The sequence below is a fragment of the Gobio gobio genome (assembly GCF_949357685.1).
Source record: "Gobio gobio genome assembly, chromosome: 5".
NCBI classification, from domain to species: domain Eukaryota; kingdom Metazoa; phylum Chordata; class Actinopteri; order Cypriniformes; family Gobionidae; genus Gobio; species Gobio gobio.
This window is the reverse complement of record NC_137101.1, coordinates 60,173,888-60,187,582: the sequence shown is the minus strand read 5'-3', so window position 1 is coordinate 60,187,582 and position 13,695 is coordinate 60,173,888. Positions and strand designations below refer to the sequence as shown.

The window sequence follows — 13,695 nt, the reverse complement described above, 5'->3', positions numbered from 1 at the left end:
GTTATGTTGTGTAATAGAATTGTATTTTGTTTAAATATTTGTAAATATGTAAATTTCTAAATATTTGTTATTTTGCTCCTTTTGAAATCTTCCCATTTGCTGCCATTTGTTATGACATCCGCTTCAAACATTACAATGCTCATGATAAAGTAAATTAATTTCACCAGATAATTACTCTTCAACAGCGACACCATAGAAACATACAGAGATACCGCAAAAACACAAGTTCAAAGACAATATTCTAAAGATGACTGCGTTTTTTTCTCTGCCGCATAACGTCTATACATATGAATATAAATCTTATGCTGAAACTGCTTTTTTTTAAGAAATGAAAATAATTTTGAAAAATAAGAGGAAATGAGGTCTGTCAGAAAAAGTTTAATAAAAAGAACACATTTTCACCACAATCATCTACTATTATGTGCTATTGCATGCTTGTTTTTTTGAGTCTGTGGCCCTAAAAAAGTTTTCAGTATTGACAAATGTTCACTGTTTTTGATAAAACTCTAATAGCATCAAATAAAAATTGGTTTGTTGTTGAAAAATTTCTGCCCCTGTGTATAAATGTTATTTAGCCCATGACAGAATCTCACATATTAGATGTGGTTCAAACTCTTTCTTTGGTAATTATTTATAGCAAATCATTGATCAACACGCATTTAAATATGTATTTCACCAAGAATACAACACCACTGATATATGTTTTATTAATTGTATGTGAATTTCTATGCACATCTGTGACTTGAGCATGTGATCAGGACTTTTATTTTGTAGTGTACATGTGACGTCATAAGGCTGCGCCACACTCCTGCATCTGTTGTGATTCTGCTGAAGAAAGGTTTGTGTTTTAAGCTTTTAAAGTGTTTAAATCAATGCAAACTGTTCAGGCAATTTTATAGTTTTAAAAATAACCATTAAATGAACGTTTGATTATTTTACATGTTGTATTATCTTATGTTAATGAACGTTATTTTTGTGAGTTAAGCTCATATTAGTAACAGCGAATGTGCGTCTCATTCTATATATTGGGAATCAGTTCATCATAAACACGAATTTAGTCACTGGCGAGTTGAGATAAGAGAAACTGAACTTTTGAAACTCAAGAGTCAACTGAATCAAACGCTACACAGAATGATTCACTGAGTCGACTCACTCGAATCACCTCAAACACTGACGGCCAAAACACTGTAAATGCAACAAGAACAACAAATGTAATGACTTCTGCAAACCAACTGCTAATGTTTTCATAGAAGTGTAATCTATTAAATGCCTTATAAATGGAGCATAAAATGTCTAAATAGGAACCTACTGTCTAGTTTGTTCTTGTTATTAATTTGTAGTGCTAGTTTTGAGTGTTTTTAGTCTAATCAGGTGATTTAAGTCAATTAACTCTCTCTGACTGACTCTCTTACTCAGAGATTTAGTTTGCATTTATTTTTGTAATTATTCTTATCTTAAAGATGGCGTTTATTAAAGAAGAGAGTGAAGATGTGAAGATTGAAGAAACATTGAGAGTGAAACATGAAGAAACTGAGGAACAAACAAAGATGACGTTTATTAAAGAGGAGAGTGACAACGTGAAGATTGAAGAAGACCTGAAGATTGAAAATTTATTCAGTTTGAAACATGAAGAAACTGAGGAACAAACAGGTTGGTTTCATTCTCAAAGCTGAACTCAAATGTCCAGCTCTACAGAAATGAGGGATGTTTTTGAAGAGAGTAATTAAATTAAAGCGCTTTTATTTGACATGATGTGGGTCTCCTCATGTGGACAGACATGTAGAGATCAGACAAATACTAATGCTGCCTTCACGCCATGACCTAGACATTTTATTTGTCTGTTTAATCTTTTTAAATGGTCTACGCAGCTTGAATGTTGTCTTCATTCTCACATAACACAATTCGTTTAGAGCTTTTTGGATTCAACCCACTTTATATTTTACTGGTCGACAGTAATTTACAGCTCTCCTATGGCATGTTACAGTAATAATATAATTTAATTTCATCATCCGATTGCGTCAAAACATTTTAATTTATGAAATGTATACAGTGTGATTTGAGTCCACTACAAAAAAGAATATTTCCTAATATAGAATTAACCAAACACTTCAAAACCCAAACATTTGACTGTAAACCAACTTTTTTTAATGGACCCTTAAATATAGCACACAGGACATGTAGTCCTGTCACCATGCTCCGCTAATGTCCGATTTGTGACCTAATGACTCCTTTGAACGGATCCATTTTGATGACTGGTTAAAACAGCTGATCTGTCCAACACTGAACTCACAAATCATTTACTCAGAACACCTCTGATATGATTATATACAACAAAAAAACAACTATTTTAAATGAAGACAACTGTGTGTTGCGCTTCAGGATGCGACTGAAAGGGGCAGGTCAGATACCTGTGTCTCTTCTTTTATACACCTATCCTTCTCAACGTTTCTTTTTATTATTTCCATAACCTGAATAATCAAGGATAATCTAGGTATCTCTTTCTCTGCTTTCATATATTTAGTTTAAAGATGATTGTAATTCTGTGTGATTTTATACTTTGCAATAAACATTTGTTATGCTTATGCCTATCCGTTCCTAACAACCCAATGTGTCCAGGCTTCATAGGAAAATCAATTAAACTAGCTAAAAAAACTGAACTAAACAAACATAAATCTACTCACTTGTTTGTAAGGAATTGTGAATTGTGAATAGACTGTAAAGGAATAAACTAATTTCTGTATCCAACACGGCTGTCACGTCACGTGACAAAAGAACGAGACTCGAGAGATGAACTGTTTCTGCATTCAGCCTATGGTGACTTGAACGAACGGTTTGAACGAGAGGACTCGAGAGATGAACTAATCTTTTTGGTTTCCGGTGACTGTATAACCTTGCCTATGGGCTGGGACTTGATGAACGAATGACTCAAGACTGGTGAACTAATCAATTCTGTTTCCTGTACAGAACATATGGAATGTTGCGCATGCACAGTCAACACAAAATGAACGAATCGCTCTCTGAGACAACACGTTGTTCTCGAGTTCAAAATGAACGAATCGTTCATGAACGACCAGTGAAGGGAATAACGGCGTTATAGATAAACGGCGTTACTAACGGAATTATTTTTTTCAGTAACGAGTAATCAAACGAAGTGCCCGAAGTGCTCCGCCAGCAGGTCCTGGAACACGTTCACTCTCTCCCCAGTTCTGGGAATCCAGGAATCACGGCCACCATTCAACTCCTCCAGAACCGCTACTGGTGGCCAACCTTGGCCCAGGACACTACAAGATACATCCAACAGTGCCAGGTCTGCAACACCCAAAAGTCCTCCCGCCTATTACCCTCTGGTCTGCTCCACCCTCTCCCTGTACCACAACGCCCATAGTCCCACATTGCCATTGATTTCGTTACTGACTTGCCCATCTCCAATGGCCACACCACCATCCTCACGGTCGTGGACCGATTCTCCAAGGCCTGTCGCCTCATCCCGCTAGCAAAGAGACCCACCGCTCTACAAACAGCCGAGCACCTCTGCAACCTGGTGTTCAGGTTTTACGGCCTGCCTGAGGATATTGTCTCTGATAGAGGACCTCAATTCATCTCCCGAGTTTGGGCAGCCTTCTTCCAGATGCTTCAAGTCAACATAAGCCTCACGTCCGGCTATCACCCACAATCCAACGGGCAAGTCGACGCCTCAACCAGAAGATAATCAGGTTCCTCCGGTCCTACTGTCAACACCACCAAGAGGACTGGAGTCGATACTTGGTCTGGGCTGAGTATGCCCAAAACTCCATTCGGAAACACTCCACGGGCTTGACTCCTTTCCAGTGTATCCTGGGCTTCCAACCACCCCTGTTCCCATGGTCTGGAGAACCCACAAATGTACCTGCCGTGGACGCCTGGCTGCGGCGCAGTGAGGAGACGTGGAACCTGGCACACACACACCTCCAACGTGCCGTACGCCGCTTTAAAAGACAGGCTGACCGCCACCGCCAACCAGGTCCAGGATATCAACCCGGCCAATGGGTGTGGTTGTCCACCCGAGACCTCCGCCTTCAGATCCCCTGCAAAAAGCTCAGTCCCAGGTACGTGGGTCCATTCAAAATGTCACGCAGACTCCATGACCTCCCTCTGGCGCCCTCGGCCGAATACTGACTTTCCCTTACAAACTCCAATTCCCATGATACATTCCTGCTCCGATTCCACACTCACCTGTAATCACTGATCACACACGCACCTGCTCCTTGTTCTCAACCCTCATAAAAACCCCACTCACATTACAACCATTGTGAAGTCTTGAGTTACTGTTGTGATCATTTCTGAGCGTTATCTTTTTATTCTGCCTGCCCGTGTATCCGAACTGACCCGATCGCTGCCTGCCTCTGTACCCCTGCCTGGTTTTCTACTACGTGTATACCTGCTCTTCTCCATTGTCTTTGCCCGTGCCTGACCCTTGCCTGTCGACGATTCTCTCAAATAAACCCTGTTACAAAATGGACCTGACTGATTCTGATGATTCCCAACAGTCTACCTGATATCTCAGACATACACCATTAAAATGTTCTCAAAGCTAAGGGCAACAAATAGCAGAACAAGCTGTAACTGTGATGTGCAGCGCTCCTGCATGATTTTATTGATTTGCATAATTGAAATCTCACACTTTAATCATATGTATACCTACTAACTTAATAAAACAAAATGTGTTACTATGATGAATGATTAGCTCAAAATGTAGATCTGTATGTGTGATGTAGCTACTTTATCTGAATTAAATACAAACACATCTCTCGCTTTTGCTCGCGTTCCAGCAGTTACTCCTCTGTGAGCTGTATAAGTTGTCTGCGCTGCTTTAGGTTATTTAAGAAATGTAATTTCACAGAGAAAGATTTTTTTAAAGCAACCTACTTCATTGTAGTTTATGTTACGATGGCATCGCGCTTAACACTGAGAATTTGAATTTTTTTTTTTGTGTGTGTTTTTTTTTCCAGAATGGCTGTACAGCTGAATAAAATTATGCTGCATTATTTTCCTGTTTAACACTATAAAGCTGCTTTGAAACAATCTACATTGTTAAAAGCGCTATATAAATAAAGTTAGAAAGATAGAAAGAAAGCACAAACTTTAATAACTAAATCACGGACAAGACTAAACTAAAAGACTAAAATTAGAACAGATGGATGAAACTTATGGAAACACCTGGGAGAAACCATCATTGGTGAGCTCCTTTGTCTAAACAAAGGGGTTTACAGTTTTACTAAGTACACAGCGATTTGTATTTCGTATGTTACTCTACTTATGTACAATCACAGGAGAAAACAGTTAGACTACATTTTATTTGATGGAGTTAATTAGGGACCTGGACAATGAGTGGGGGAACCACTGGTCTAAAAGCTGCTAACTGTGTCTGTCGTGTTACGCCATTAAACTTGGGTTCACTTTTATTTGTCTCTGTTCACCTTAGGCATGATGCTGCTGAAAGAGGAGAGTCAAGAATTGAATGAAAAGGAAGAGAAAGATCTCTATCAGCATCATGTTTTCATAACTGAAGAAATATCTGTTAGTTGCTCACAGACTAAAAAGACATCCACACGAAAAAGAGCTCAAAAGACAGGAACTAGAACTTTCAACTGCCCTCAGTGTGAGAAGAGTTTCAATCAACATGGAGACCTTAAAGTCCATATAAGAGTTCACACTGGAGAGAAGCCTTACACCTGCCAACAGTGTGGGAAGAGTTTTTCTGATAAAGGAAACCTTAATGCCCACATGAGAGTTCACACTGGAGAGAAGCCGTTCACTTGTGACCAATGTGGAAAGAGTTTCAGATTTAAAGCAAACCTTAATTTCCACATGAGGAGTCACTAAAGAGAAAACTGTTTTGTCGTCAGTGTGGAAGGAGTTTCACAGACCAGAATCATCTTAAGAGGCGTGTAATAACTCACACCAGAGAGAAGCTTTTCATGTGCCATCATGTGGAAAGAGTTTCAGATTTAAAGGAAACCTTCAGACGCACATAGGAGGTCACACTGATGAGAAGCATTTTACATGTACTCAGTGTAAAAAAGTTTCACAAAACTCAGCAAAAAAGAAACGTCCTCTGACTTTCAACGGTTTTTACTTTCAGTAAACTTAATGTGTGTAAATATTTGTATGAACACTAAAAGAGTCAACACCATAAGGCATAAACTAAAAATGTTTCACAGTCATGTGACTAACAGAAATAGAATAATGTGTCCCTGAATGAAGGGAGGCTCAAAATCAAAAGTACCAGTCAGTATCTGGTGTGGCCACCAGCTGCTTGAAGTACTGCAGTGCATCTCCTCCTCATGGACTGGACCAGATTTGTCAGTTCTTGCTGTGAGATGTTACCCCACTCTTCCACCAAGGCACTTGCAAGTTCCTGGACATTTCTGGGGGGAATGGCCCTAGCCCTCACCCTGCAATCCAACAGGTCCCAGACATGCTCAATGGAATTGAGATCCGGGCTCTGCGCTGGCCATGGCAGAACACTGACATTGATGTGCAGAAACTCACGCACAGAACGAGCAGTATGGCTGGTGGCATTGTCCTGCTGGAGGATCATGTCCGGATGAGCATGCATAAAGGGTACCACATGAGGGAGGAGGATGTCTTCCCTGTACCGCAAGGCATTGAGATTGCCTGCAATTACAACAACAAGCTCAGTCCGATGGTGATGTGATATACCGCCCCAGACCATGACGGACTCCCCACCTCCAAATCGATCCCGCTCCAGGGTACAGGCCTCGGTGTAGCGCTCATTCCTTCGACGATAAACACAAATCCGTCCATCACCCCTGGTGAGACAAAACCATGACTCATCAGTAAAGAGCACTTTTTGCCACTCCTGTCTGGTCCAGCGAAGGTGGGTTTGTGCCCATAGGTGGCGTTGTTGCTGGTGATGTCTGGTAAGGACCTGCCTTACAACAGGCCTACAAGCCCTTAGTCCAGCCTCTCTCAGCCTATTGCGGACAGTCTGAGCACTAATGGAGGGATTTTGTGTTCCTGGTGTGACTCGGGCAGTTGTTCTGGCCATCCTGTACCTGTCAGGCAGGTGTGATATTCGGATGTACCGATCCTGTGCAGGTGTTGTTACACGTGGTCTTCCACTGCGAGGATGATCAGCTGTCCTTCCTGTCTCCCTGTAGCTCTGTCTGGGCATCTTTCTTTGGGTGTTTTTCACAGTCGTTAGACAAGTCTCTTTAGTGTCCTGCGTTTTTAGAACTGTGACCTTAAATGCCTACTCTCTGTAAGCTGTTAAGGTCTTAACGACCATTCCACAGGTGCATGTTAATTAATTGATTATGGTTAATTGAACATGCATTGAAAACATTGTTTAAACCCTTTACAATGAAGATCTGTAAAGTTATTTGGATTTTTACAACATTATTGTTGAAATAGACTGTCCTGAAAAGGGGACGTTTCTTTTTTTGCTGAGTTTACAACAGTGTTCATATGTGCCTATGGATACACTTTTTTTCAAACGGATTTTGAGCCTATTTCTTTAGCCATTCTTTTAGATATTGTATGTAAGCTTAAGCCGACAATCTCCCCAAGATATTGTTCCTACAACGCTATTTAAGAAAGTCATTGAGTCGATTGGTCCATTTGTATTAACAATAATTCATTAGAGTCTACTGTCCGGAACTGTTCCAAATTATTGTAAACATGTACATCCCTTGTTGAAGAAATCAAACCTAGATAAGAGTGTGCTGTGCAATTACAGATCTATTTAAATTTTAAGGCTTTACTTGTGACTGTGCCTATTTTGAATTTTTATGTGATTTTTTGATTATTTAGTCTTGTCCCTTGTACAGAACTGTGGTCAACTTTTGTTGTATTAATATATGCTTTTGATTCATTTGATTCAAGTGGTTTATTATATGTATTTACTGTAGAGACTCAATCACTTTTATGTGATGAACAAATTCGAATTTAGTCTCTTATTCACATACTGTATAAATATTTATTAGCGAACATAAACAGAAGCTTAACCATTTTTGATATCAACACACACGAATTAACCTCATTGTTTCTCGCTGAAGCTCAAATGTGCTGCGTAATACGAGAATGAACCTCATTGGTTCTTGTGGAAGCTCAAACCTGCTGCGTTACATGAGAATAAATGGTAAATGGACTGCATTTATATAACACTTTCAACAGATAAAGCACTTTACATATTGCCGCATATTCACTCATTCATACACTGACGGCGGTGTCAGCCATGCAAGGCGCCATCCAGCTCGTCGGGAGCAGCTGGGGTTAGGTGTCTTGCTCACGGACACCTCGACACTTGGCCAGTTGGAACCGGGGATTGAACCACCAACCTTCCGGTTTGTAGACAACCTACATGAACCACTGAGCCGCTGCCGCCGAATGAAGGAACAGAGCTAGTCTAGGGCTAAGTGAAGTGAACGCATTCAACTCTCCTAGGTGTGTCTATCCTAGATCCTAGACGCTAGAAACCGGATTCATTTAACCCCTAGGCGTACGCCACTTTCGACGCATAAGTTGTTATTTTTAAAAACAATCTTGGCGGCAAAATTCACGCACCTGCACGCAAACTCTGACCTATGCGTACAAACATTTTTGGAGACGGAGCAGTTTGGCGACACTGATGGGGAGTTGAGGGACTGACGGCAGATGAAGGAAATTAACTTGAGACGTTGCTCATACCATAAACATACTAATCACTTTCAATTCTCATTAAGCGTCCTAATCATAATGCATGTTCACAATACCAATTTAAATAAATAAATAGCAATAAATGATCAAATAAAAGTACAGCAATTGATTTTCCTTCATTTTAATTTTCTTATGATCTCACTGTGGGCGTATGGGTTTACCACTCATTGTCTGATTGGTATGACAAAGTGTAGAGGATTGAATGTGATCGCTGTAAACATATAAATATGATGGATGCGCTGGCATTGCTAGAGGACTATGCCAATTGCAGACTTAGGAGGCAAAGAGTGTTTAGAGACCATGAAAATTTCCTGGCCCACGATGATGACTGGCCGATTTAGGCTCCCTAGAGCCATGCTCTTGGATCTTTGTGCTGAATTGGGCCCAACATTACAAAAGCCAACTGCACGAAACCGCTCCATCCCGGTACCAATCAAAGTCCTTTCAGTTTTAGGATTTTTGGCAACCAGGAGTTACCAGCGGGGGTTAGCCAATAGGTAAGTTTAAAACTATTGTCACATGGTGACGAGAAGAGTAACTAGTTTGCCCAATGTTGTTTCCTGGTGGGAGCGATTTCAATGTAACACCAGGCTGGTTCCGGGTCCTCCCGTGTAAACAGTGCGTCCGGGCTTAGTAAATGGGGAAATGAGCATTAGCTGTGTGACGAGCGGAGACTGAGCCGCGCGAGGGACATGCGATCGCGAGGGGGATTATAAAAGGATATGTTTGTGTGGATAGAGGCGGTCACACAGAGCGGGGAGAGACTGCATACCATAAAGAAGGAGCTTAAAATCAGCGGTTTGGCAGACCTGGATTCATAAAGGGAGGTAATACGAACAGAGGAAGAGAGGCCGTGCATCTATGTTACTTCATCAGGCAGTTAAGTGTCCTTTATAAGCTTTCAGCCAATCAGAATCAAATATTCAAACAGACCATGGCATAAATTACATTAGTTATTGTTAAACTAAAATGTTATGTTATGGTTTTGTTTGCACTAATAAATGCTGCTGCCTACCAGCTGCAATATCCAATAAAAATGTGTTCCATGTATTTTTTTTCTATATTGTCATAAATATCGTTATCGCAAATATTCTTGAAATATCGTGATATAATTTTGAGGCTATATCGCCCACCCCTAGTCCAGTATAAATGTTCATTTCAGTTCTCTTCAACGGCAGCTGTCAACAGTTGCTAAATATTACAAATAATGTAATGAAATACATTTACTCTGTATTTGAGTATAACTGTGAAGTACCTTTTATTCAACTTCATCTCAGAGGCAAATATTGTGGTTATATGAAAAACTGACTTTTTACACATGGATATTAGATTTTGATATTAGTTATTGTTTAAAAAAATAATATAAAATAAAATACACTAGAAATATGTCTTATAGATTAGGGATAGGCACCCTTGGTCTTGGAGGGCCACTGTCCTGCGGAGTTCAGCTCATAGAACAGTTATTGCATGTTAAATTATTTTATGGTTTGATTTGAGGATGTGAGTTAATTTAATTTATTCTTCCCTCTTTCTGAAAACAGCTTAGCGACATGGCAGCCGTCGAATAAGTCAGCACTGCAAACTGTTGGTAGACAGTAGAAAATGCACTGATCCCAGAAGATGTCCCGCTGACAGAGGCTTCACCAGAGTCTCCCAGCCCAGTTCAATAAAAGACTACATACAATTTTTTTCTTCCATCTGTATTTTGTACTGTTAATTTTAAAATGTATTTCGTTTTTCTAGTCTTAAACGTAACTTATGTAAATAGTTGTAAAAAGTACTGTAAATAAAAATGTATAGAACAATTTATTGTTTCATTTACAAATTAATTGACATGACAAAAATAAATGTACAGATTAATTTATTTCATTTACAAATTATAACTTGCATAACAAAAATAATGTGTAGAACGATAATACTGATATATGTTTTTTGCTCCGGTCCGCTCCCTGTTAAAAGGAGTGATGTCTCATAGGGTTCATAGATAATTGAAAAAGCTTTTGGGGCAGACCTGACCTGTTGAAGAAGGATGGCATCCATCCTTCTTGGGGTGGTGCCGCTCTTCTCTCTAGTAATTTGGCACATAGTCTTAGAACTAAACCTTGACTCACTAGGGCCCAGGTCAGGAAGCAGACAAACTGGCTAAACCGACCGTCTGCTAGCAGTCTCACGTCACTGAAGTCAGATAAATCCCAACACATAGAACCTCTTTCACCTAGATATTATCACATTATCACTGTGTCTGTACCCCAAATTAGTAAATACAAAAACCATCAAAACAAATGAACAAATAATAAAGCTCGGGCTGCTGAATATCCGATCCCTTTCCCCAAAAGCGCTTATTGTTAATGATACGATTACAGATAATAATCTAGATGTGCTGTGTTTCACAGAAACCTGGCTGAAACCTGACGACTTCATTACTTTAAATGAGTCCACCCCGCAAGATTATTGTTATAAACACGAGCCGCATCTGAAAGGTAAAGGGGGAGGGGTTGCTGTAATTTATAATAATATCTTCAGTATTACTCAGAAGTCTAGTTTCAGAAATAATTCCTTTGAAGTTTTGGTGCTTTATGTAACGTTATGTTGTGTAATTGAATTGTATTTTGTTTATGAATGAAACGCTCCTTTTAAAATCTTCTAATTTGCTGTCATTGGTTATGACCAGTGTTGGGGGTAACGAGTTACAAAATAACGGATTACAGTAACGATATTACTTTTTTGGGTAACGAAGTAAAGTAACGCATTACACTAAAAATATTGGTAACTACACTACTTTACTAGACTATAGGAACGCGCTTTCCTGCGTTACTCAAGCTGTGTTTGCCTGTGTGTAAAGATCCGATATGTTTAAGTGCTGCGTGCACCGTTGCCATAGAGCAGTGTTTCCCAACCGAGGTGCCGTCTGACAAGAGCAGGGGTGCCGTGTAAAAGTCCTTCAAATTCTCTCTTTGTAAACTTTGTTCAATGCATATAGTGCTGCCGTATGTTCGAATACTAGTCATTTTCGCCGTCATCACAAATGAGAAGTTGCGCGCGCTGTGAGAATATTTTGTCTATGTGCACTCATCCGAAAGCGCGCACACGTCTCACAATGCGCAAATATTGAGTTCTCTTTCAAGTTTTGCTCTTGAACGGACAAACTCACACAAAAACTATGTCAACATGCCCATCTTGATGAGTATCCTAGCAGACATAGTCTGTATATGCCTTAAAACGACGCATATCCGAGCATTAGGTCCAAGATTAGGTCTTAAAGGGGCAGTATTATTAGGTTTAAAAGGGGCAGTTTTATTAGGTCTTAAAGGGGCAGTAGCCTTTACTGCTGTCTGTTTAATGTCAAACAACAAAAGAAAAGGGCATCACTCACTGCTCTTGATTGAATAGATTTTGTAAATTTAATAGGATTAATGTTTAATTTAAACAGTCAAATATGCAATGTTATTTTACATTTGATTTCTGTACCTGAAAACTAATTTTAGACGTACCTGAAAAACCTGAAAAGCATTGTTTATTTTATTAGTGTCTTTGCTCAATAGTATTTATTTGTGCTGCTGCTTGTATTTAAATTATTTGTTCTTTTTATTTTCTTTATCTTTATTTGACAGTAGTCCTTTTTGTTTGTTTGGGGAAACTGCCATAGAACCATGATGTTTGTCCATATATCTACACGGTAAATTAAGAAATGGGAAAGTAAAGTAATAAGTAGTGTAGTTACTTTTCAAATACAGTAATTAGTAAAGTAATCTCATTACAATTTACAGATGTAACTAGTAACTAGTAACTAATTACTTTTTTTGAGTAACTACCCCAACACTGGTTATGACATCCACTTCAAACATTACAATGCTCATGATAAAGAAAATTAATTTCACCAGATAATTACTCTTCAACAGCGACACCATAGAAACATACAGAGATACCGCAAAAACACAAGTTCAAAGACAATATTCTAAAGATGACTGCGCTTTTTTCTCTGCCGCATAATGTCTATACATATGAATATAAATATTATGCTGAAACTGCATTTTATTAAGAAAGGAAGAAAATGTTGAAGAATAAGAGGAACTGAGGTCTGTCAGAAAAAGTTTCATAAAAAGAACACATTTTCCACCACATTCATCTACTATTATGTGCTATTGCCTGCTTGTTTTGTTTTTTTTGACTCTGTGGCCCTAAAAAAGTTTTCAGTATTGACAAATGTTCACTGTTTTTGATAAAACAGTAGCCACTTTCAAATCCAGACTCAAAACACATCTGTTCAGCTGTGCATTTACTGAATGAGCTATGCCACTGTACATCCGACTGATTGTACCTTATCTTATGCATTTACTGAATGAGCTCTGTGCTTTGTCCGAACTGCTTGCACTTTAATTATGTGTTTCAATTTAACCCTGTTTTATTTTTAGTTTTTAATTATACTTTTTATTTTTTATTATTAATTTTTTTGTTAAGGCTGTCTGGGTGGAAGAGGTTGAGAGACGGGGGAGCGATAAATCGAAATCCCTCCGGTGCGAGGACGATCCGTTTAGATCTGCTCTGACGGATAGATCTGTATAGCCTTGGTGGTAAGAGGAAGGACCGTGTAGATCCGCTCTGACGGTCGAACAAAGTAGAGATAGCCCTGGTGTTCCTGTCCAGGAAGATTTGTCTGTAAGGGTAATGTTTAAATGCACAGTTACCTGACAAATATTTTTTGAGTGCTCCCTCCGGTGTGAGGAAGACCCGTTTAGATCTGCTCTGACGGGTAAAACATCTAGAGAACGCCCTCAAGTTAGGCCAAGAAGATTTGTCTGTAAGGGTACTGTCTAAACGCACAGTTACCTGACAAATATTTTTAAAGTAAACCTGACTCTTCATTTTCTTCCACCACAGATAGGGGATTTCATCTTTATTTTTATTTCCTTTTAATTCCTATTATAACTGTTATACTATATATATATATATATTTTATTTTTTTTTATTTATTTTTTTTCACTTATGACTATTTTA

General features: G+C 39.1%; 1 protein-coding gene across 1 annotated transcript; it reads left to right on the top strand.

Annotated features, from left to right (window-relative positions):
• Positions 1-772: 772 nt before the first annotated feature.
• LOC307127093 (uncharacterized protein) lies at positions 773-7,880 on the top strand. The gene is made up of 3 exons (XM_079818086.1): positions 773-838; positions 1,461-1,650; positions 5,462-7,880. Exons 2-3 carry the CDS (start codon positions 1,461-1,463, stop codon positions 5,860-5,862), a joined length of 591 nt encoding a protein of 196 aa, XP_079674212.1. The 5' UTR covers positions 773-838; the 3' UTR covers positions 5,863-7,880.
• The last annotated feature ends 5,815 nt before the right edge of the window (positions 7,881-13,695 follow it).